The sequence below is a fragment of the Doryrhamphus excisus genome, chromosome 8 (assembly GCF_030265055.1).
Source record: "Doryrhamphus excisus isolate RoL2022-K1 chromosome 8, RoL_Dexc_1.0, whole genome shotgun sequence".
NCBI classification, from domain to species: Eukaryota; Metazoa; Chordata; class Actinopteri; order Syngnathiformes; family Syngnathidae; genus Doryrhamphus; species Doryrhamphus excisus.
The window spans coordinates 5,861,132-5,884,241 of record NC_080473.1 but is presented as its reverse complement, the minus strand read 5'-3'; the positions used below and the strand labels follow the sequence as shown (position 1 = coordinate 5,884,241).

At 40.5% G+C, this 23,110-nt stretch overlaps 1 protein-coding gene across 3 annotated transcripts in view; it reads left to right on the top strand.

Annotated features, from left to right (window-relative positions):
* The window catches only part of drd2a (dopamine receptor D2a), a 45,802-nt gene that overhangs the window by 13,632 nt on the left and 9,060 nt on the right, over window positions 1-23,110 (top strand). Inside the window, exons 1-3 of one of the 3 annotated variants that reach the window (XM_058079893.1) lie at window positions 10,167-10,296; window positions 12,004-12,314; window positions 18,481-18,590. In XM_058079893.1, coding sequence (XP_057935876.1) covers window positions 12,036-12,314; window positions 18,481-18,590 — 389 coding nt within the window. In that variant the 5' untranslated portion in view covers window positions 10,167-10,296; window positions 12,004-12,035. Of the gene's footprint in view, window positions 1-10,166; window positions 10,297-10,377; window positions 10,965-12,003; window positions 12,315-18,480; window positions 18,591-23,110 lie in introns of those variants that run through there. The other 2 variants (XM_058079890.1, XM_058079892.1) reach the window with 2 other exon arrangements.

Below are 23,110 nucleotides of genomic sequence, written 5' to 3'. Positions count from 1 at the left end.
TTACAACCTCTTTCTATTTCATTTTCCAAACTGTGATTCTTTCCCGGCTTTATCTGATAAAAGACTGAACAGCACAGAGGAGCGGTTTGTTGTTGCGGAGAAGACGACCATCATCTCTTGTGTTTCTTATCGGCGTGGCTTTCATAGATCAGCACCGAGGGTCGCTGGGGAATTAGTGGATGCGGCCAGATGCAAGACGGGGTAGACTGGGTAGAAAGTGAGGTCACGCTATTTAAGAATTCGATCCGGGATGGGTCAAGTGGCCACAATGCAGATGTCAGACGGGTGGTAAGGTCCCTTTCAGAAACTCGGCACGCTATCTTGGTAATGGTCATGGTTGTACTTGGATTGAACTTACTTCACCATATACATATAACACATATAAAATACAATGTTTTTGGTCTTACTTCCATTTCTTTGTTCATTTTCAAGCTCGACTTAAAGTAGTGACACCCCTGATTTTGATTAAGTAATACTTTATTTCAATAATGAGATGGAATTCAGGATAAATGATATCGGACAGGATAGTTCTTCAATAGCCTCCTATATTGAGCAATGGTCCATTCCAAGCATCAATAATACTTGCAAGTCAGACGTATGTATCTACACACAGTAATGAAATTCGGCATTATATCCCACAGTGCGTGATACTAACTGGTTCTCACAAAGTGGTCTTATTACATCCCACAAAGAAAGATTTACGACATTCTGCGCTTCTATTGCAAAGTCATTTCATTTTTTAATTTTCTGCCCTCAGCGTGCTCTTCCAAGCACCACGGCGCAGCTTAACCGTTATTGCGTTAGAGTTATTATTACCGATTTAGTGCAACTCATCTCAGCAGCTTGCTCACTTTTGAAGTACACAAAAAAGTGCACTTTTTTAGTAGTTGCATCTTGCCTATTTCCACCTTTTAAATGAGGATTGGGAATAATTTCTGTTTGAGGATGGAGATGGAGAAAGGTGTGCTGCTTTTTTGGTTCGCGAATCCGGTTCCCAAGGTGCCTTTATATAATGAAAAACAGAAAACATGATCAAAACAGAGTTTTGATAACATAATCACATACCACTGTACCACATACATGTACCACTTTATGCTGAAAATAGCCCATCATTATTACATACAGGCACTTCTGTCTATTGGGATTTCACACTTTGTTCGGGGGTCTCTGCACTAGGGATGAGCTGATATGAGATGCTGAAGGTCACCTTGGGCAAAAAATCACGGGTTGACGGTGTCACGGTATCGTTCTTTTGATCATCTTACGTTATTATTCATTTGGAGTGTCGTCAGATCACTTGATGTGATGAGGTTTCTTTTTCAAAAATTGTATCAGGAAATAAGTTAATCACAAATGATGCTGGACTATCTGCCAAACTATTCCTGAAGTCCGATGCCTTTCCATTGTTACTCGGTTGTCTTGGAGAGTCAGAGGAGCAAGCTGTGAGTAACAATTCCAGTGTCCCAACTGTGTTTATATTGTGTAAGAAATTGGACAAAATGGGTTTGGCAGCTGTCGGGAAGTCCTCGGGACCCCAAACAATCACAGCAGCGTGGGCTTGGCGGGGAACGTTCCTGGAGGAGGGCTGGGGGTGGAGGCAGGAAACCAGAGGAAAAAACTCAGGAAGAGGTGCAGAGTCTGAAAGATCTCGTATGTTTTCTTAATAATAATAATAATAATAATAATACATTTTATTTGTATAGCGCTTTTCAAAATACTCAAAGACACTTGAGTGTAGAAGATATGTTAAAATACAACATTCAGTCGTTTATACACAGTTAAAACATGACTAAAAGCGGGGCGGGGTAAAGGTTGCGGCTTATTGTGTGTAGCTACTCTATAGGACTCCTGAACTCACTAAAAAAAGTATAATATGTCTCCTTTAATTAAATCATTGAAATTGTGTGCTTTACAAAACTAACTAACTAACTAACTAACTTCCATTGATTGTATGAAAAGCCTTGTTTTCGGAACTCTGAACTTTTCAGTTTGCATTACTAAGCTCAGAAATAGCAATGTTATGCATCTCTATTTGATTCTTTTGTTGTTTTATGCACATGTAAAGTCAAACAAAACCCCCATAAAGAAAATCATTGCAACTGAATAGACAGTAGTGAATAGACAGTGGCATTTGGAAGTCTTCAGTATGGAAATCATGTCGCCCCTCTTAAAGGCTCTGTGCTCCATTTCCGAGTCCAACTCTTACATGACACGACTGATCTTCACAAACACCCCGAGCTCTTTGAGCAGTGCGAGTCAAAATCATTAAAACCCACACACACATTTCACATCACACAACTCTCCTGCCTTAAGAGCCCATTTGATACGCTTTTAGCATTGTTTTCACACTTTATTTGGGGGATTGAAGAATGCCTGTGGGCTTCCAGTTCAATCCTACTTAATGTTTCCAATTACAGCGACCATGGAGGTTTTCTGGTGAAGTCTTTCAAACGCTTCTTTATTGGCTAAGCTCCTCATTGACACTTCAGACACACAGAAATAAAAATGTCAGTTGTGTTGTCAGCTGTCTAAAATGTCCTGTATTGTTGTTTACAATGAACCCATCCATTATATACTGCTTATCCTCATTAGGGTATGCTGGATCCTATCCCAGGTGACTTCCGGCGAGAGGCGGGGTACACCCTGGACTGGTGGCCAGCCAATCACAGGGCACATATAGACAAACAACCATTCATTCTCACATTCATACCTATGGACAATTTGGAGTCGCCAATGAACTGTACTTGCCAGTGTGGGCAAAATTTAAGTGTCCCTGTTTGCCGATGTTTTTTGACAACAGTGGTCATGAATAAAAATTAATTAAGAATATAATATGCCTCACACGTGGTGGTTCTAAAATCTAATAACTTTTCACACTTCATTATTTGGTGTACGGGTCAGGCAAGCTTTTCTGTTGGCAGTGCGCCAAAGAAAAGGAACGCCATCACCATCACCGAGTGAAAATGAGCATCATAAAAATCTCAGAGAAGAGAAACAGCCAGGGCCTCACCAGCTTGACTATCGTGCCCATCATTCATGGTAAAGGTAGGATCTTTTCATCTTTTGGTCTCATCATTGAGATGGACAGGTTGCTGGTCTTCTTCGGGTGGAAGACCAGCTCAACCCTGTATCCCAGTGAGCCAATGTTGATTAAGAAGAAAGCTAAAAGATTGTTTGAAACTTTGAAAAGTAAAAAGGGGGAAGGGAGGGAACGTGAAGTGTTTATGGCCAGTAGGAGGTGGTTTATGCGGTTTAAGGCTCATGCTGATTTGCATAACATTAAAGTTCAAGGTGAAGCTGCTGGTGGGGATGATGGAGCAGCGAATGAGTTTCCTGATACGTTGGCTGAAAAGGGATACATTTCATTTAATTATTGTATTCTATACTGTATTTTATCACATATTACAGCATTAATTGGTCTTATACCCTAGAAACCGCCCATGAATGATACAGGAAAAGGCCAAAATGATACTGTGTCAAAGCCCAGGGCAGTGATACTGATAAAATATAGAGTTTAACCATGTCCAGTATCAGCCTTCATAGCTGTTCACTCAGAGTGCGCTGCTCTGGTATCAGGCCTGTGAAACAACCAATCAGAGAACAGCACACTAGCGTGTACACACAAGCGTTTGTTCAACATGTCGGCGGTTGATTGACACTCCGGGCGAAAGACAAATTAACAGAATTTTAGAAATGGACCATTTTATCACCATTAATGAGGAGGACCTAAAGCTCTTTTCTGAATGGCTCATCAACTTCAAGAACGAACGAAGACTGGTGGAAAGTATTGCTTCACCTGAGTTAGGCAAATAAGGGTCTACGTTAATCTTATCTATCAGAAAAGAAAATTTGGATGAATACGAGCCCGATTCTCTCAAGTCAAAATTAAACTCTCTGGAACATGATACATGTTACATGATGGAAAAACGAAAGCTAAACTTCCATGAAGAAGACCTTCGGTCTCGGGCTGATACTGGCACTTGGGGGCATGATACTGGGCCTGATACCAAACAAACCATGTGATAGCCTATAAGTGTATCCCTCACATGTTGACTTAAGTGACTTAAGTGTATCAGTTCTGGCTTAAAGGTGGGAGAAAGTCAGTTTTTTTTTTTACAAGTCTCCAGTCTTTTAATCTCAATTTAAGTCCCAAGTAAAGACGTCCAAGTCAGGTCTGAAATAAAGTCAAGTCAATGCCGCTTGTCCTCATTAGGCTTTGAGGGAATGCTGGAGCCCATTTCAGATAACTCCAGGTGGAAGCGGGGTACACCCTGGACTGGTTGTAGGGTGAATGCATTGAATGCGTTTTGTTTTCTCAATAAGACCAATGTGACACAACTTAGTCACAGAAAGACTGTTGATAGCATAAACGATGAATGTAATCAACATGTTTCTTGTTTCCTCTTTTGTACTGGTCAAAGGTTAGATTCCTGGTACATGTTCCCAGTCAACTTTTGACAAAAATTTCAGGGAATGATTGCCCTGCATCGATGTACGATACATATTGACTCTGTAGGGATTACACAAACACTGCTGTATGTAATTCAATAGAATGCAAACTTTATGAAACTGTTGCACTGTGTTGTGCTCATGGGTTTTGGAAATTTGACACAAATCATTTGACACCATGCCCAAACTAATCCTTTGATTGATGCACGAGGATCAATGCTCAATGTGTGTTAGCAGTTGTTAGCAGTGGATTACAGCAGATCCTTCGCTGTGTATTCATGCGGGCTCGGTGTCTAATTGTGTTTGTAATATTGCAGGGAAGAAAATCGTTAAATTTCCATTGTCACTGTCTTCGCCAAGTGGCAATTATGCCTGCTTCCTTGAGCCTCCCTCCAAATACAAACAATCAATTCTCTGTTGCGGCGCAGCGGTGGCAAGCACCGGGGCTTTACACTAGCCCTGAAACACATGCCGACTGTTGTCATCATCTTGTGACTCCCAGCTACCGTGTCACCTGTGAATGATAATTTTAGATGTGGGCGGAGCTTCTCCAAGCGGCATGTGTTGACCTGAACAACAGCAGGTGATTGACTGACTATATCACGTCGCTGTGAGCTGTAATTGCTTTGTCGGCGACCGTGCTGCTTGTGTGGGAGGAGATCAAATGCATAGAAACACGTTGGAATGTTCCAGAGAGCAGTAGTCAGGCTTGTAGGCGGAACAGTCAAAATAATGGAGCAGAAATGGAAGTATTAGTACCTACGTGACTTGTTTACTTTAAACGTGACGTGGGAATTAAAAACACAAGTGGAGGGATGATTGTTATTTTCAAATTCACTGCTCCTTGTAGTTTTTCATTAATTTCAGCTCCTTCTATGGAGGTATTGTTAGGCTGCAGATGATGGGGCTTTCATGAATAGGGCGCTGCCTTAATCAATTTAGATGGGCCTATACCGTCAACATGGCTTTTTCATTCAGTGGAACACTGAGACTCAAGTGGTGCAGGGTTGTCAAACGGCTCTGATTACATGCAGATGTTGCGGCGGACATACCTCATGACAAAGGGGCATTAAGTTTGGAGACTAGGTTTACAATATGTTACTTAAAAGTTAGGCGTTGATCAACATGGAAACCAGGTATAGGATGAGACCAGCTCAATGGCTGTACCTTGACTAGTTAAGAGTAACCATGGTGAACAACAGAAACATTTATATATGTACGTAATATATAAATGGGGCCTACCACTGACCTATCTAAGAACTTTTTGCACTTCATTATGTCTCCCACGGGTCAGGCAAGCTTCTCTGGTGGCAGTGCACCAAAGAAAAGGAAAGCCATCAGCCCTTTGGGAACAGCTGGCCAAGTAAGGACAGGGATACCATTTTAAACCAGGTACTGGTAGTTTCGTCACTGAACTCTGAATAAAGTTGGTCAGCAGCAGGAATCAGGAAGTGCTCTAAAACTTCCTGGTAGATGACTGCACTGACCTTGGACCTCAGAAAACCAACACCAGCAGATGATATGGCACCGCAAACCATCACTGACTGGAAACTTTACACTGGACATCGAGCAACATGAAATACGTGGCTCTCCTCTCTTCCTCCCGGCTCTGGGACGTTGATTCCCAAAGTGATGTGATGTAAATTGTTAATTTACTTCTATTGACCTCTATGTCAATGAGCATTATCTTTCCACGGGCTGAATATTGATTGTATTAAATTTAACCGTTTCCCATACTGTACCCTAGAAGATTATTGAAACAAATAAGATCGAACAGCAGAAGGCATCCGCAGGGTGCATCCGTAGTCTGGTGCCCCACAGCCACGCCTGCAAATCTCTCTCCCTTCACCCACTCACGTTAGCCTTGCTGTGAAATCCTCTCTATTATTGCAACAGACACTTTGACTTGGTCTCCTCTGGCACTTTCTCCTGTTAGAATACAATGATTACTTGACGGAAAAATGCAGCAAGCTGTGGCAAAGTGTGGACGTGGCAACATTATATAGAATATTTACACACCGTGTGAGGCTAGCACCTTTCCCTGCATTTTTGTTCTTGGAAAGTTTTGTTGGAAAACAGCAGACTGTCTGATAATGTTGTTAAATTTTTAACAACAATGTCAGATTTTTGTTTTTATTCATACAACTGCACTGCATCATTCCGAGCACTATTTTTAATACCAAGAGTCAAAATATTAGAAACAATCCTGAATATAATAACTACATCTGAAAGCAGTGGTTGTTTTCGCCTTTATTGTCATTCGCCTTTGTTGTTATTGTATTGCATACAACGGAATTTGAGTGCAACTCCACGGTGCATTTTGTAGAAAATAAAAATAAGGAAAAGAAGAAAAATTAAACAAGGAATAAGAATATGTAATATGTAAATAAAAAAGTGGCAGGTGCTGTTCAGAATAAATGTAAATATATGTACTTAACCTATACAGTAACAAAATGTAGAATTGCAGTAACCAAAATGTTTTCACCCACCATTTGAAATACTTGTGAGAAATATATATCTATTTATCTGTACTGTAAAGACTGAACTTCAAACTGAAAGGATACAGGTACATTGAAAGTACTCCCCTGCCTGAGGGTTCACCAAGGGGGGCTGATGGGCAAAATTCTGAAAAAAGTGCAGTTTTTCAGTTAAGAAGTTTCCACAGACGTATAAGTATCTCGGGTATTTCTCTTGTTCACGAGTGAGGGATAGTTGGAACGTGAGCTCAACAGCATCTGCAGTAATGCGGTCGTTGCACTGGACCATTGCGATAATGAGAGAGCTGATCCGCAAGGCAAAGCTCTCAATTTACCGGTCGATCTAAGTTCCCGCCCTCACCTATGGTCATGAGCTTTGGGTCGTGACCAAAAGAACGACATCAGTGATACGAGCATTTGAAATGAGTTCCCTCCGCAGGGTGGCTGGGTTTCCCTGAGAGATAGGGATAGCCGCTTTTTACTTGAATTCAATATTGCCGTCATGTTGGAATGTTTTTCAGCCGTAATATAAAATGAAGGGAACACACAGAACACACAGTGTGCTTGAACGCCTCATCAGCACAGGGCGAAGAGTGCTTATTAGGAGGACGACGCAATCTGAGTAAATAGTTCTAAAATAATTAGCCATTCTTCACAGAGACTGAGTCACCAACGCATGGATGCTTTGTTTAGGAACTGTTTGGTTGTGAGGACCACAGTGAATGAAAACAGACATTTTTGGCAATAATTGTAATCAAAAACCGAATCCTACGACTGAACCTTTTGCTGTAGCCTGTTGGTTTTCAACATTTGTTGGTAGAAGTTCTTGTGGTTCTTACCAAAGATTGATGTAGATTACATTTTAATGGACGTTCTTTCGCCATTACCAATTGGTAATGGCCATTATCAACATAGACATAGACTTTCTTTATTGTCATTGCACAATAACACAGCAGTGAAATTGCCAACGAAATGGTTTTGCCTGGCTCCCGTGTAATAATAAATAATAATGTGGAGAATAAATAGATTACATCAAATATGAACAGCAATGTACAGCCTAAACAGTAATTTGTACAAATAATTTAAATAATTTAGAATAAATAACAATAATTTAAAGTTGTGGTTGTGCGTGTGGGCAGGTAGAGGGGCTTATAGCTGTCCATAGACTTTAATAGATTAATGCACATACCGTTTTAAAGAAATATTCTGGATGTTGTGTCACTACCCTCAGGAAAAAGGGTTATCAGTAGTATGGATTAGACTAATACTCAAATACAAGTATCGGTTACGGATAATGCATCATGTGAGTATGAAACGATTACATTTAGTCATTATCCGTATTCGTGTTTATGAAAAGGCTCATTATGTATTCACTGTGAATTGGCCAGTCACACACGGCGACCGCCTCTCGCTAGACAGCGGCAGACACAGGGGAGCTGAGCGGTGCCTCATTCACGTACACGTTACAGTTGGCAAGTTAAAAACAGCTCGACTAAACAGCGCTGTGCAGGCTTGTGTCAGTCACGAATTTTGTTCATTTTCAGTTGGCAGTACACAGGCAGTGGTAACAGAAACTGATTGACTGGCCACAACATTAGGTACACCTGCACAGTAGCTGCATCAAACAAATATTTCACCCCTCTAATATGCCGCAGTATGCACGTTGCAATCTTAAACATGTTTCATATGCGGTGACACAGCTGGAAACGGCTCGGTGTGTCTGCCATGTTTTTATTTTTTTGTCTGCTGTCTTCTATTTTGGCTGGTGAGATAACGTTAATTGAAATACTTTGCTTGAAGTACTGAATGCTGTTTTTTAAAGAAAAATACCGTAAACAAGCCTGAAAGATCATTTCCCTGTTTGTGTGAATCAGCAAGCTCACACTGATCATTCAAAAATAATGGAATAAAAAAATCTTACAGATCACTTACACACATACACAGTACATATAGCCAAATAATAATATAGCAACTTATAATCAATCCATGTCAATTTCAAATGTAAAATATACAGATGTAAGCCCCACCCACTTCTGGCATACACCCCGCCCACCCAGAGCACAGATATGGATACAGATAATTGAGATGGTTGGATAGACACAGATGGTGGTATACTAAATCATCCCTAAAAGCTAGCTGGTCTACAAATACAGATGTTTGTAGTACTTCTACAGTACTTGTTGGCAGCTGTCAGTGCTCTCCAAAATATTCATTTTCCAATTGTCAGTGACTATCTTACAGCTTGAATGAATGCTTCAAAGCTACTTTTCTGATAGGGACTGTATTCAGTGATGTCTTAGTAACTTTCTGATATTGTCAAATATTGATTTAATACACACACAATGCGGAGCAGGGAAGGCGGGGGCTGTAAAATAGCAGTCAGTGTCTTCTTTTGCTTATCCTTTACACAAAGAGATTCAATTTCCAAAAAGCTCTACTTTGGTTTCAAATGCCTTTCACTAGATCTTTCTTATTTTTTTCTTCTTTTTCTTTTCTTCTTTTTAATAACGGTGTGTTTCGCCTTGACCTGTGCTGACGCTAACTTTGTTTAGTTCTCCGTGTTTATGAAGGTTTTTGCAGTCCATTTTGCCATGGGTCTGCCTGAGGCTCAGCGTGCTTCTGCTGTCCGGTTGCTTCTTAACAAAACATCCGTCAGGCATCTGAACGGTTACATACAGTGAAATAGAAAACGATAACCATTGTGTTTATGAAGGACTTCTGGTCTCTGGAGAATTCAATACATAACATGTAAACATGAGGTCTCTTAAATGGAAAAGGGGCACAAGGTGAAGACTTACGTAGACTTATAATGTTGAATGTGTGCGAATAATACACAACAGATTTGGAACTACAACTGTAACCTGTGTTGTGTTCACAAACTGTATGGACAACTAAGAACACAATGTATCCTCCTACAGATTACTATGCCGTTATTGTATGTATTCCACTTTTACATTAAGGCTCCCTAGTGCCAGTTTTAAATGATCTGCTCTAAGCTTTAGCAGAATATGCAGCAGCAGCAGCTTGAACTTAACAATAAGCAGCTTCCTTTTCTTGTAAACTGTTACGACCAATAACGCAGTGTAGAGAAAAATTATTATTTTTTTGCCAGCAGTTTATATAACCTGCATGATAACGTTTATTGTAATGTGGTTGAAAAAATGTGGCACAAAATCATTATAAACACTGAACAATCCCCTCCCATCCCTAGTGAATGTTGGCTGGCTAGCTCGGTTTGGCTAGCTTCCACTCTCGCTAGCAGGAGTTAGCTTGTGCGGTTGTGTGTGCGCTCGACTCAGACTCGATGAGTATATTTTCACCGCGTTGTGTTTTTTACGGCTTTCATGTAAGGAAGGTTTTACAGTGGCCGGTGAGTGGAAAAAATACGAGAAGCAGGTTTATTTTTGAATATAGCTGGTCTTAGCCATAAACACACGTTTTCTACACACTTCTGTGGCCGTCCTTCAAAGTAAGAGCGTCGTTGCCCCATGTCTGCGTAAAGAAAACAAGAGTGGTATAAAATAATCATCCATATGCAGTTGGAATAGCATGGGTGACGACAGTTTGTGATTTAGTGGCAATGTGCTTTAAATAAATGTGCTTTACAATTTGAGACAAGTGTATTCCGCAATGTGGCTTAAGGTTTGTAGCTTTTTATAGACTCTGCTGAATATAAATTTAAATATCATGATGCATCCTTAAGATATAATAATGTATGCTAAGGTCCATATCGTCCAACCCTAGAACACACACAAAAGGAGAATCCAAAACTGCAAGAACCCAAAGAGAACCAGAGCAAAGCCAATCCAAAACAAGTCCTGGTGAAAAACCACATAATGAACCGGTGACTAGCAGAAGCCCCGAGCTGAACTAAATGGGACACTAATTACAAATGACACACAGGTGCGCTCCCGGCTCTCTCCAACCAAAGTAAAGGTGATGCCAGATAACATAAATAACAAAATGCACGAGTCCAACCGGTCACGTGGAGCGTGACAATGGAACTGAAAAGATGCTGTGTGTGGAATCCTGAATCTGGTATGGTCCTCGCCAGGCACACAGCATATTATTTGTAGCAGTGGAAAAAGAATGCTGAGCAAGAAAAAGACTGATTTAAGAGAAAAGAGCCAAGACGGCATGCTGACTTGTGTCTTCTTGATTTGTCTGTCTGAATATCTCCCCACAATTGCCTCCTGCTGCTAGCCTTTTTCCCGTTGGATGTATTTACATGGCGTGGAGCTGTGTGTCTTTGTGTGGTGGGTGTTTTCAAAAGACGGGAAGTAGTAGACACTTAATTCTGAGGTTTGCTCCATGAGTCTCCACTTTGCTTTCAGCAACATAAAGCGTTACTTTTTCAAAAAGAAGACTCTTTACGTTTAAAGCCATGGCTGTCATCTAATTTTAGCTCTGTATACTAAGTTGAAATATAATCATTTGGAAGAAAGCAATGCTTATTTTCCGCATTATTTGTGTGATCAAACGTTTATTTTGTCCCATTAGCAAGAATAACATGCAGTAATCCCTTGTTTATTGGGATTAGTTGGTTCCAGACCTGACAGTGATAAGTCAATTTTGGCAAAGTAGGATTCCTTACATATAAATGGAATATTTTCATAGTTAGAGCATGGGAAACCTGTTTACGACCTTCGAAAGACGAAAGTTTTTAGCATTAATAGAGCTCTGTACATGTGGTTGCCTTTACACTCGGCTTGCACTCTAAGCCAAGACGAGAGACTTGTCGAATCCTCATTTCAGGTATTTGATCAGGAAATACTTTTTACTGTTTAAATTTAATGTTCAAAAGAAAAGGGAATCCAGAAAATACAATTCTAACACCATAAAATGAACCAATATTAACATTTATTTTATGTTATTTGGTTTGTTTTGTCTCATCTGCCTCTCATGACTTCACAGCATTTAAGTCAATGATTGTGTTTTGTGCGACCACGTTATTGTGGCTTGGTTCTCATACAAAACACAAGCCTCCATTCTTCTAGGATTTTTAGTACGTTTTCAAACGTTTCCCCATTATTGTTGTGCATCTCCTAACTGGTGTTTTCCCGCTGTGTGTTTCCAGGGCCTGAGTCTGGCCTGCATCACTCACAGCTAATGGATGTCTTTACCCACTATGCCTACAACGACAGTTTCTATGACAATGGAACATGGGGCTTCAACGAGACAGATCAAGAGCAGAAGCACGAGTACAACTACTACGCCATGCTGCTCACGCTGCTCATCTTCGTCATCGTGTTCGGGAACGTGCTCGTGTGCATGGCCGTGTCTAGGGAGAAGGCTCTGCAGACCACCACCAACTACCTGATCGTCAGTTTGGCGGTCGCTGACCTACTGGTGGCTACGCTGGTCATGCCCTGGGTTGTCTACTTGGAGGTATTGGATACGACACATCCTGTGTAGAAATACAGAATATCCATAGAAATACATGCATTGCTTCCGCATTTAAGGTAAAACTGCACAATCCTTACCTGAAACAACACACGTCTTTCCCTTTTTCTGTGCGTGCCGATCCTGACTCTCTTGGCTTTGATCTGATTCCATGTTTCACTCTCTCTTCTTCTCCGCTCGGCTTCTAAAATCTGTAACTCATCCTTCGTATTTCCACAATGTCCAAAAGTAGTCTTCGGTGGAGTCTCTGACAAAGTCTGCCATAACACAGACTACAGACCGGCAATTACTTTGCTTTGCTGGTGATGGAAGTAATGTTGGTTGCTACGGGTTTTATGGAATCAATAGCCACGTTTACATTTACATGAGTTTTTCTCTTTCCGAATGGAATCTTTCCGAAAGACCTTTCAGAAAACAGTGGTATCCATGGAAAGGAATATTACAATCTCTTGTCTACATGCACCACTTTAATGAAACAGAATAGTCAATGGGGCATGCCCAGTAAAACGTAAACATCAACATCACGTGATACCGAATTCCAAGTTTTTCTGTCACTTGTTGGAATAACTCCGTATTGCCAATTTTCCTTCGTCCAGTCTTGAAATGAGTTTGGATCAAAAACAAACTTTTCGCAGCAGTCCAGTGCCAATTGCAGAAGAAGAAGAACAGAAGAAGAAGAAAAACACCACAAAGAAGAACGCACCCTGACAACTTTCCGTTTGAGCGGGTACAAGATACCTCAATTGGATTGGGGAAAGGAATATTCCACCCCCGTGAATCCCATTATATATTCATCCGGATTGACACTTTTCTTTCGGAATGAGGTGTATACAAAGGTTACATTATTTCCCTTTGAGCAAATAAAGCGAATGCAATTGGAATATTTGGGTCCATGTATAAGTAGCTAATGCGCTCAGGAACAAAGTTCCTCTAATGTTTAAAATGATCAAAATAGGGCAGCTCTGTAGAAAACACAGAAAAAGTAAAGGTGTGTTTTCATGTTTCACAGAAGGATTGTGGATGACAGGCAAAATTCCCAGAAAGTGCGTTGCCATTATTTTAAAAGGCGAAAATCAAAAGCCACAAAATATAGTTATTTTACCCCAACAACCTTTAAAATCACGTCCGGCTTGAAATAAGGAGTAGCATCTCTTTTGTTGCCATAGCAACGCCGCATCACCGTCTCAGTGGTCTACAATATTGGTTTGCCAGCCTTGACACCTAACATTACTGTTAGCTGTGTGAAAACTTGGCTGTGTAAGAAAATGTAATTCAAATAAAGCAATCAGACAATACTTACTTAGTATTTCAAGAAGTTAAAACATGAACTACATTTTTAAATTGCTGCCAAGACACCATCCCATCGTCAGAAAAAGCAGAACATTCATTGGGAGACACATTATGCTCATTTTTCGGCCCTTTGTCTTGAGTTGTGGACTCCTACAGAGCAGGAACACATAACCAACACAGAAAGCTTTGTAGATCTTCCAGAATCTGCACCTATTCCATCTTATTTCTTTGGAGTTCGTGTTTCTCGCAAAAACAGTTTGTTTTAATTTATTTTCCCCAGGCAAGCTCACCCCGCTGTGGTTGGTCACACTCCCAAGTGCCCAAAAGTGTGCTCTCCTGGTAATGATCAAGTGGTATTAACATAAAAAGCCTCCAAAGGAGTCAGTGCCTCTCCAACCGTGAACCTAACCTCCCGTCACTGGAAGGCAGGTGTTTTGTGTCGTGCAAGGTGCCGACATTCATCAGCAGGTTAAAAGGCCCAAAGTGAACACAAGGTGAAGCGTTGCAAATACCAAATCCACCGTCCGGCTGATAATGTAGCGACAAAGTGTCAAAGTTCACATGGTGATGATGATGAATAATTCATCATATTTGGCGGAGTCCGTCATTTGACATTGTGGCATCATAGAAGCTTGAGTATAACTCGTTGGCGGCGGCAACCTTAAAATGGTCAACACAGACTTGCGGTGTACCTTTTAAATTGAACAAAATAATTTTTTTTTTGTGGTGTGTGTGCGAGGGCTATATCTGAGACAGAGGTAACCCACGAGAGAAAGCAAGGTCACTAATCCTCCAGTGTTTTACAGTGAATCACGAGGATTAGCACCGTGTCACATTACATTACAGCATTTACTTGCCAGGTCTCGGTGGCGGTGCATGTTTCTCTGTGCATGAGGCAAAGGTGGACGGCTATGGCAATTGTAATAATAGGCTTTATTCTTGAAAAAAAACATTATTATTGAAAGAACATCATGTTAGTACTTGTACTATTCAACATGTCCAAGAGGAGTAGCAAGAAGCAGGTCTTATTTCATTTTACTCCTTCGCAGAAAACGCTGATAGTTCATTCACTTCCTGGGTTGGGTTGGCGATCGATTCCGGTTCTGATTTCTCATTTTGATTCCGGTTCCTAATGGTTCTCAATTCCAATGCTGTTGAAAGGCAGGGTCATAAGCTTGCATGGTTTTAATGAGGGTGCTAACCAGTTTGTTTTGGATGAAATGTTATGAAACACGCTGTCGTAAAATATGTTTACATCTCTTTGCTGTTTCAATGTTGGTCTATCTATCTATATATCCTCACGAGGGTCGGGGGGTATGCTGGAGCCTATCCCAGCTGTCTTCAGGTGAGAGGCGGGGTACACCCTGGACTGGTGGCCAGCCAATCGCAGAGCACATATAGACAAACAACCATTCACACTCACATTGGACCATTTAGAGTCACCAATGAGCTGTGTGGCCAACATGCTAACCACTCGGCACCGTGCGACCCTTACTATGAATGTGAACTATTCATATTTATATGGTGTGAACTGACCTTTGAAGTAGTTCATGAGGATTATGGACTTGCACAGCACTGAACACTTAGGATGATTACTTATGTATTTATCGGTGCTAATGTCAAACTTTATCCAAATGTCCCGAGGCAAAATACACGTTTGATCCGGAATAGCAATAAAATTAAGTTAATTAACATCAAAAGGTTTAGTAGAGTAAGGGGTACATGGCTTCAGGTCAAAATGTCTGAAGGGGTACATGACTGTAAAAAGTTTGGGAACCGCTGGTTTAGAGGGCGTGCATCAAAGACCAGGAGCTGCTGTCTACCACACCTCACATATACATATATTACACTGCACATCATGTCTTCTGAACACTTTTCTCAATTTTTATGCTTGAAAATGTTTAATTCCATATTCAAAAAATATTTAAGAATATTCCAGAGATTCATGCCTTAGTGTTTTACTGCTCTGATATAATGCTTGTGTTCTGAATTAATGTCGGCGAGAAGAAGAAGCTCAGAGCTGTTGATGAAGCACGGTGAAGGACATGGAGAGTCTTGTGGTGGCATTGCCAAGACAAATGTCAGGTGTCAAAGGTTGTAAAAACGGAGTGGAAAGAGAAGGAGGCCACTCATTAGGATGTCAGATCTTTGTAGCCAAAAGCGGCAACATACGACTCTTTAAAGGGGCTGTTAATTTTATGAAGACGGCACCCCTGGGACATAGTTTAATCACCCCCAGATGGGTGGGCTGTCAGTGCATCGCTGACGTGAACGTTGACAATGGGATACGTCACCAAGCACTTATGATGCCTTCTCGAATTACAAAATGAAGTAATAGTTTCAAATAAGTCTGAAGTTGGATCTCGTTCTATAACCTCAAACGTTAAAATGCTAATGCTACTTGCTCGGGATTAGCGAGTACACCACTATATGTATCTGTTCATATAGTTTTTTCGTGTCTGCACAGCACCGCTGTGTGTTGTTACGGAACAAATTTACCAAGTAACTTCAGAAAAGCCAAAATAGAAGCGAGCTGAGGAGAACCTAATAAATTGGAGGCAGTGTAACAAACGGTGAGCCGTTTACAACTTCCCGATGGCACCGTGTCCGTTAATGAGGCACTGCTGAGCTCCTCTGTCGCTGCCGCTTGCAGAGTCGGTCTCGGAAGAGGCGGGCACTGTGTGCGTCAGCCAATCGGTGTGAAGATTGAATCCATAATGATGAAACTTATTCGTTTCATACTCGTAAAAACGCATGATCGTTAACGGGTACCCATTTATAACGTGTATCCAACTCATCCCTACTACATACCATTGAGAGATGTTGAGGTCACCTCTTTTCTTGAGAAACTCGGGACTGTCCAGTCTCTACATCCGGATTGGATTCGGGATCCAACACATGTGGCTGTTAGTTAAAAGTGAACATTTTAAAAAGATGAATCCCAGTTTATTATAAACTCAGATTCTGCAGTTATCCAGAAGTCCTCCTGAGCACTTGAGAGTGTGACCAAACACATCGGAGTGGCCGTCTTTTGAAAAATGGCCGAAAATAAACAAGTTAACATGCAAGAGTGAAAATATAGCCCATCAATAAATGCAAATGTATAGGTAAAAGCTACCATACCCAGTTGTAAAGATGGCCAGGAGTCCTGCAAAAGACAAGAAGAATATGTTATGAACATACAAAGTAAATAAACCTGTCTGTTTCCAAAACAGTCGGGAGACAAGATAATTATGAGAATAATGGGAGGAACAATTTAATAAAAGCGTGCATGCAAGGAGATAAATCAATACCACCAGAACAGATGGCCTCGAGAAGAAATGTCGTGCTAAAATGTTATTTAATATAGGAAACCACATATGCAATATATTGCATGCAATATATACAATCATGGCATGGAAAAGATGATTATACCACCCACTTTGTTCACTTTATTTCTTCACTGCAATGCTTGATACAACTAGAGGTACATTTATTTGGACAGATGTAATGATGATAATATGAATAGCTTATAAGAGATGATATCTAGCAACTTTCATGGATTTCGTGGTTTGATCATAGCATGGCACTCTGGCATCTTAAGAAGGCTAATAGCATCATTTTAATTTTAGGACTAAAGCCCAATTCAAGGCTCGGGATGTTTTTGCTGTTTTTTGCATCATGCATTAACCAGTAGTTTACAATGTTGAATTTTTGGACATCAATCCATATCCTCATTAGGGGGGTGCTGGAGTCTATCCCAGCTGACTTCCGGCGAGATGCGGGGTACACCCTGAACTGGTGGCCAGCCAATCACAGGGCACAAACAACCATTCACACCCAAATTCATACCTTTGGAGAAACCGGAGAAAACACACGCACACACGGAAAGAACATGCAAACCCCACATTTTTAATTTTTTTTATTTTTTTAAGAGATATTGAATAGTCAATATTGATATTAAATAGCTGTTGACTATAATTTTATGTATAACTATAATATCAGCATATTTAATGAAGAAACACAACTTCATCTAATGCTAAATACACAAAATATGCAGTGATCTTGAACGCCTCTTACTTCTCAACGTACGTCACCCTGTGCTTTTTAGTAGAAGGAAGGATTTGTTCATCATTCTGTGTGGGATCTATGAACAAATAAAGCACTGACATAATAAAGACGCTTAAAGGAGTCCTTGGACGGAATCTGTCTATACTTTCCCGACCTTAAAAGAACCAGCATCCATTCTCTAGAGACGGTTGCTTTGTTTGAGCGCTAGATTCCGTGAATTACTTGGTGCACTGTTTGGCTACACAATAATGGAGGCCTTGTATGAAAACCAAGGCATCATTTCAGCAACTCCAGCAACACCATTGTGTAAGTAAGTCACAATTACTTCACTGGCTCGTATTGGTCAGTCGGCATGTCAGTCATGGAGTCAAACAATGATGTCACTTGGTCATGAATCAGTTAAAAAGAGGAAAGAACAGCGCTAAATGGTTTTCTTGATGGCAAGGATGTTGTTGGTCTTTCAGTGGCTGATTGTCAAGATAGCGCCATATCCTCCACTCCTACTGATTGACCTCTGATGGACATATCGGACCGACAGGCTCTTCTCCAGATGAATCTATGAAACAAATCATCTGGCATGTCTGTCTTGTGTCATGTAAGCCGTGTTGAGCTAAATATTGATTTTCTTTTCCTCCATTTTCTCTATCAGCTGCTATTCCTCAGATGAGGCCAATCACCACTGGACATATTCCAATATTCATAATACATCAAGGCTTGTCTGTCACGCTGTATATCTCCGCTGGATGGTCCCTTGGCTTCTTCTGTTGATGCCTGCACAGAGCTGCCATTTGTTGGTGTTTTTCTCTCGCAGGTCGTCGGGGAGTGGCGCTTTAGCAAGATCCACTGTGACATCTTTGTCACTCTCGACGTGATGATGTGTACAGCCAGCATCCTCAATCTGTGTGCCATCAGCATCGATCGGTGAGTTGGCCGATGCTCAGATTGCTCATTCCTTCCTAGCAGCTTTGCATAGATTTTTGTAAAGGAAATCTTTACCTTATGAATAACAGGAGAGCTGCAAGGTGTTTCGGTGCAAGCCCATCACGGCCATCATATTTTACACTCTCCTGGTCATGTATGTTTGCATTTTACAAAAAAAGGCGGCAAGCCAGTACTTTTTTTCACAAGTGGATTGGATTGGTTTTACCAAAGAAAATAACACAAACTACAGAAGTAAAGCCCTACGTGAAAATTAATTGATTCCAGACCCGACCGTGATAAGTGAATTTCCGCAGAGTCGGATTCAATAGTAACAGATGCAATGATACTCGTTAGGCTCCACTTTATTTATTCAAAAGAAGTATTTCAAATGGAGTGGGGTGGAAAGACAAAGTAAGAAGCGAAAAACCTACCACTTCCACACAGAATAGGAGGATTGTTTTTCACTCATGCCGTGGTTGAATATAGACAGTGTTAAGGTAAAGTAATGTATAATCTCAATAATGTAATGTACTGACTCTTAGTGACCAGATGACTACATTTGACTTGTCTTTCAATATTTTTTTACTAAAATTTGACAAATAATGGGTAAAAGTCAATCACAAAACGGCGATCATTTATTTATTAGTGAGCGAGGAAACACGATTGAGATAGGGTAACTGTAATACAGAAATAAAAAGCAACAAATTGTCATAACATTACATATAAATTAATGTTAGTGCATCTATTTTTCTCCAGGATTTATATAGAACTGACGTTTTTTTTAAAACTTGCGCTGTTTTTTTTTTTTTACATTTCCTTTATGACATGAAAACCATGAGCTTCCACAGCTAAAACCTAATTAAAAAGTCAATTCTGCATAATAGGGGACCTTTAAGGTTGGCGTTACGCTACATGGCTCAAGTGTCTTTTTTCTCCGCATAAATTATATAACAAAAACAGCACCCTCATTCACCTTGCACGTCTGATTTCAGATGGCTGAAAGAATACAGAAATGATAGAGGGCTATTGAAAAATCTTGGCGCATTAACATGTTTTGTGTGGAGAGCCAAACACGCAAAGCCTTGCATTCATTAAACAATCTGCGGGAAGTAATCATGTAATCCTGTGAAGCACTTGGCTGTGTGTGTGTGAAAAAGATGTGTTTGTTCAAGGACACAATACATCACATTTTCCTATTCTATAGACTCCTGTCATATGTAATTTTCCATGATTTTATGCTTGGCTGCACATATATGGAAAACAAATGCCCAGCATGGTCCCTCTTACACACAGAGATGCACAAACAATGTGGCCGCTCATTGATCGAATCACAACACACATAACCATGCCTCTCGTTTGTTGGCGAAACCGCATCAAACTCAGATAATCTGATGGATCTTCATGGTATTGGAAATGAACATTATGTGTATGCCAAAAGGTAACTAGCACCAATTTGCATTTAGATGTTATTTATGACGGCTGTTTATGCTTGAATGCTTGAAGGGCTAAACAAGAAGACTTCCTTCTCCTGGCTTTACAACTTCTAATGTCACTCAAATGATGATCATATGATGGACAAAATATTTCTTTTCATCACCTCCAGCAGCTGGAGGCAGCGTCCTTTTTTCGACGTGAAAAGCTGGTGTGGAAATCTTCACCTCTGAGTGTGTGTGTGTGTGTGTGTGTGTGTGTACATCACCATGTTCTCGTTCATCAAAGTGTGGCAAATTGGATGGGCTCTATATTTGTTCCATACGCTCACGCTGCAGCTGCATGCACACACACACACACACGCCAGTGTTCATAACTTGCCTGGGAAATACAAGCTCAAGATGGAAAGTAGGCTAGCTACTTCATGTCGGGATATCTCGCAAGACTAAAACGTGACAAGATTTCTCCTTCAGAAAACACAACACATCTCACCATGAAACATTTAAGAAATAATCACACGAGAAATGAAAATGAACTCCATAATTTAGCCTCCATCAGAATATTGCCATGTGCACATCATGCACGCACGTCTGTTTACGTCATCTGTTGCCTCCAAACAGGCAGGAAGAGTTCAGTCCTTGCTTTGGTTCGACAACACTAGCCACGTTTTTCTCTTTCCGAATGGAATCTTTCCATATGACCTTTCCGAAAACAATGGTATCCATGGAAAGGAATATTCCAATCTCTTGTCTACATGTGCCGCTATAATCAAACAGAATAGTCAATGGGGCATGCGTTGTAAAACGTAAACATCAACATCACGTGATACTTGAGACTTCCCAGAGTTTTTCTTTCACTTGTTGGAATAACTCCATATTGCCAGTTTTTCCTTCGTTCAGTCTTGAAATGAGTTTGGATCAAAAACAAACTTTCCGCAGCAGTCCAGTGCCGATTGCTGACCTCCATTTTTAAAACGGAAGAACGTCTGGAGCTGCGTGTTACATCATATCTGAGCATGCGCTGAAAGAAATTAAACAGGAAAAGATCAAATTCAATCTTGCTAATATTTAATAATTAAACTCGGGACATGTTTTATATAGATATGTATTTTCTTTTTTAATAAAACTGGACTTGTGAATAAAGTATAGAAGTGTTTAGATTCTGTTCCACAGGTGGCGCTAATGCACATGAAAGCTGCTTGCCAACCGCCAATAAACAACAGAAGAAGAAAAACACCACGAAGAAGAACGCACCCTGACAACTTTCCGTTTCAGCGGGTACAAGATACCTCCATCGGATTGGGGAAAGGAATATTCCACCCCCGTGAATCCCATTATATATTCATTCGGATTGGCACTTTTCTTTCGGAATGAGGTGTATACAAAGGTTACATTCTTTCTCTTTGAGAGAAGGTTACATTCTTTCTCTCTCAAATAAACCGAATGCAATCGGAATATTTCGGTCCATGTATACGTGGCTAGTGTTCCGTCGAACAATGGTGAATAGTTTGAGACCTCTTGTCACTCATACAGTCACTTTGTCTCTGTGGGGGGAGGCAGGGCAATTAGTATACAAATGGCAAAAGAGACTTTTTCTACCAGGAGGTAGAGCTTAACATTTTTGGAACACAAGCAGAAAGTCTAGGGTTGCATACCGAAATCGGCTTGTAAACATTCACATTTGTTCACATGTTTTACCGTGTTAATGATAAATACCGTATTTTCTGGACTCTAAGTCCAGTTGACGTGATCAAGGCGATGTTATCAGCATTTGTCAAGATCTTCATGGCCACCACATTCTTGCCATTCTGTACTGTCCTTCTCATGATCCAATCGATGATAAGCTAGAGCAGGAAAATGTTGCACAACTCCCTGGACTTGAAGCCTGCAAAGAGGAGTGTTTAGGAATCTTCAATCCTGTCTTAGCTTTTAAAGCGTCTTCTACTAAAAGTTTCATGATGTTAAACAGGCTTAGCACAGGTGATAATCTTACATCTTACAATCGTATGTCACTATATTGACAGTTACTATGGTACCCATTATGTCATTGTATGGTCATATCACCTCGTACTTGGGTACGTGACAAAAAAATTTAAAAATTTACAAATTTAAAAAAATCAACCATATTAGGAAAGCAGGAAGTGAACAAATGTAACCGTTACTGATTGTAAAAGTACCAGATGGAGGGGTAGGATTTAATAAGCTTTGCTTCTTCCTACTCTTTTTGGACATGTGGAACTGTGAACTGATTATGGGATGCACTCAATTGTAATTTGATGCATGTTCAAATAAAATAAAACCATTACCATTACATTTCTTGTTTTTTTAGATGGTCATAGCATATTTCGAAAGGATTACATGGAAAAATGTACTGATGTTCGTGGCATATGAGGCACTGACTCCCAAGATGTGATGTCTTAATTCATAGTTAATTCTACCCAAAATAATCATTATGTGGTCCGTTTTCCAACATATAAGCAGAAGGCTTTTAAAGGACTTTCAAACAAAATTACACAGAAAATCGATGCATGCCAGACACTATAGGAAGCCATGCATTTCCTGTCCTGGTAATTACAGCAGCCTGCGCTAACAAGGTGAACTAATGCATCAAGGTCAAATGATAAGAGTTTTCTGCAGCACTCAGAGCCTGAACCTAAGCCTTCCTTTGCATTGTAGCACCTGCAATCGCTACCACTCGTGGTTCACTCCATTTTGACGTGACACTCGAGCACCAGAAATCACAACGCCTGTTTGGGCTTTCCATATATATGCAGATTGAGTGTTCTCTGAATTGCTTTCGCCGTCATCAGGCATCTGGATGGGCACTTTTTTCTGCTACACGCATGGCTATGAAAGATGTAATGTGATGTGATTTGTCTGGAATGTTGGATATGTTGAAGCTAAACGATCTCAGTCATTTTTTTAAAGTACTGCATTCATGCCTGAAGGACACCCAAATGGGCGCTGGAAAATGAATCATCTTATTTGAAAGTACACTGGATGAAAGAGAAAATAAATGAATCAATGGATCGATGATGTCATTTTGGGGAGCCATGAATGGGGTTGTTTGTTACATCAGACTACATTGTT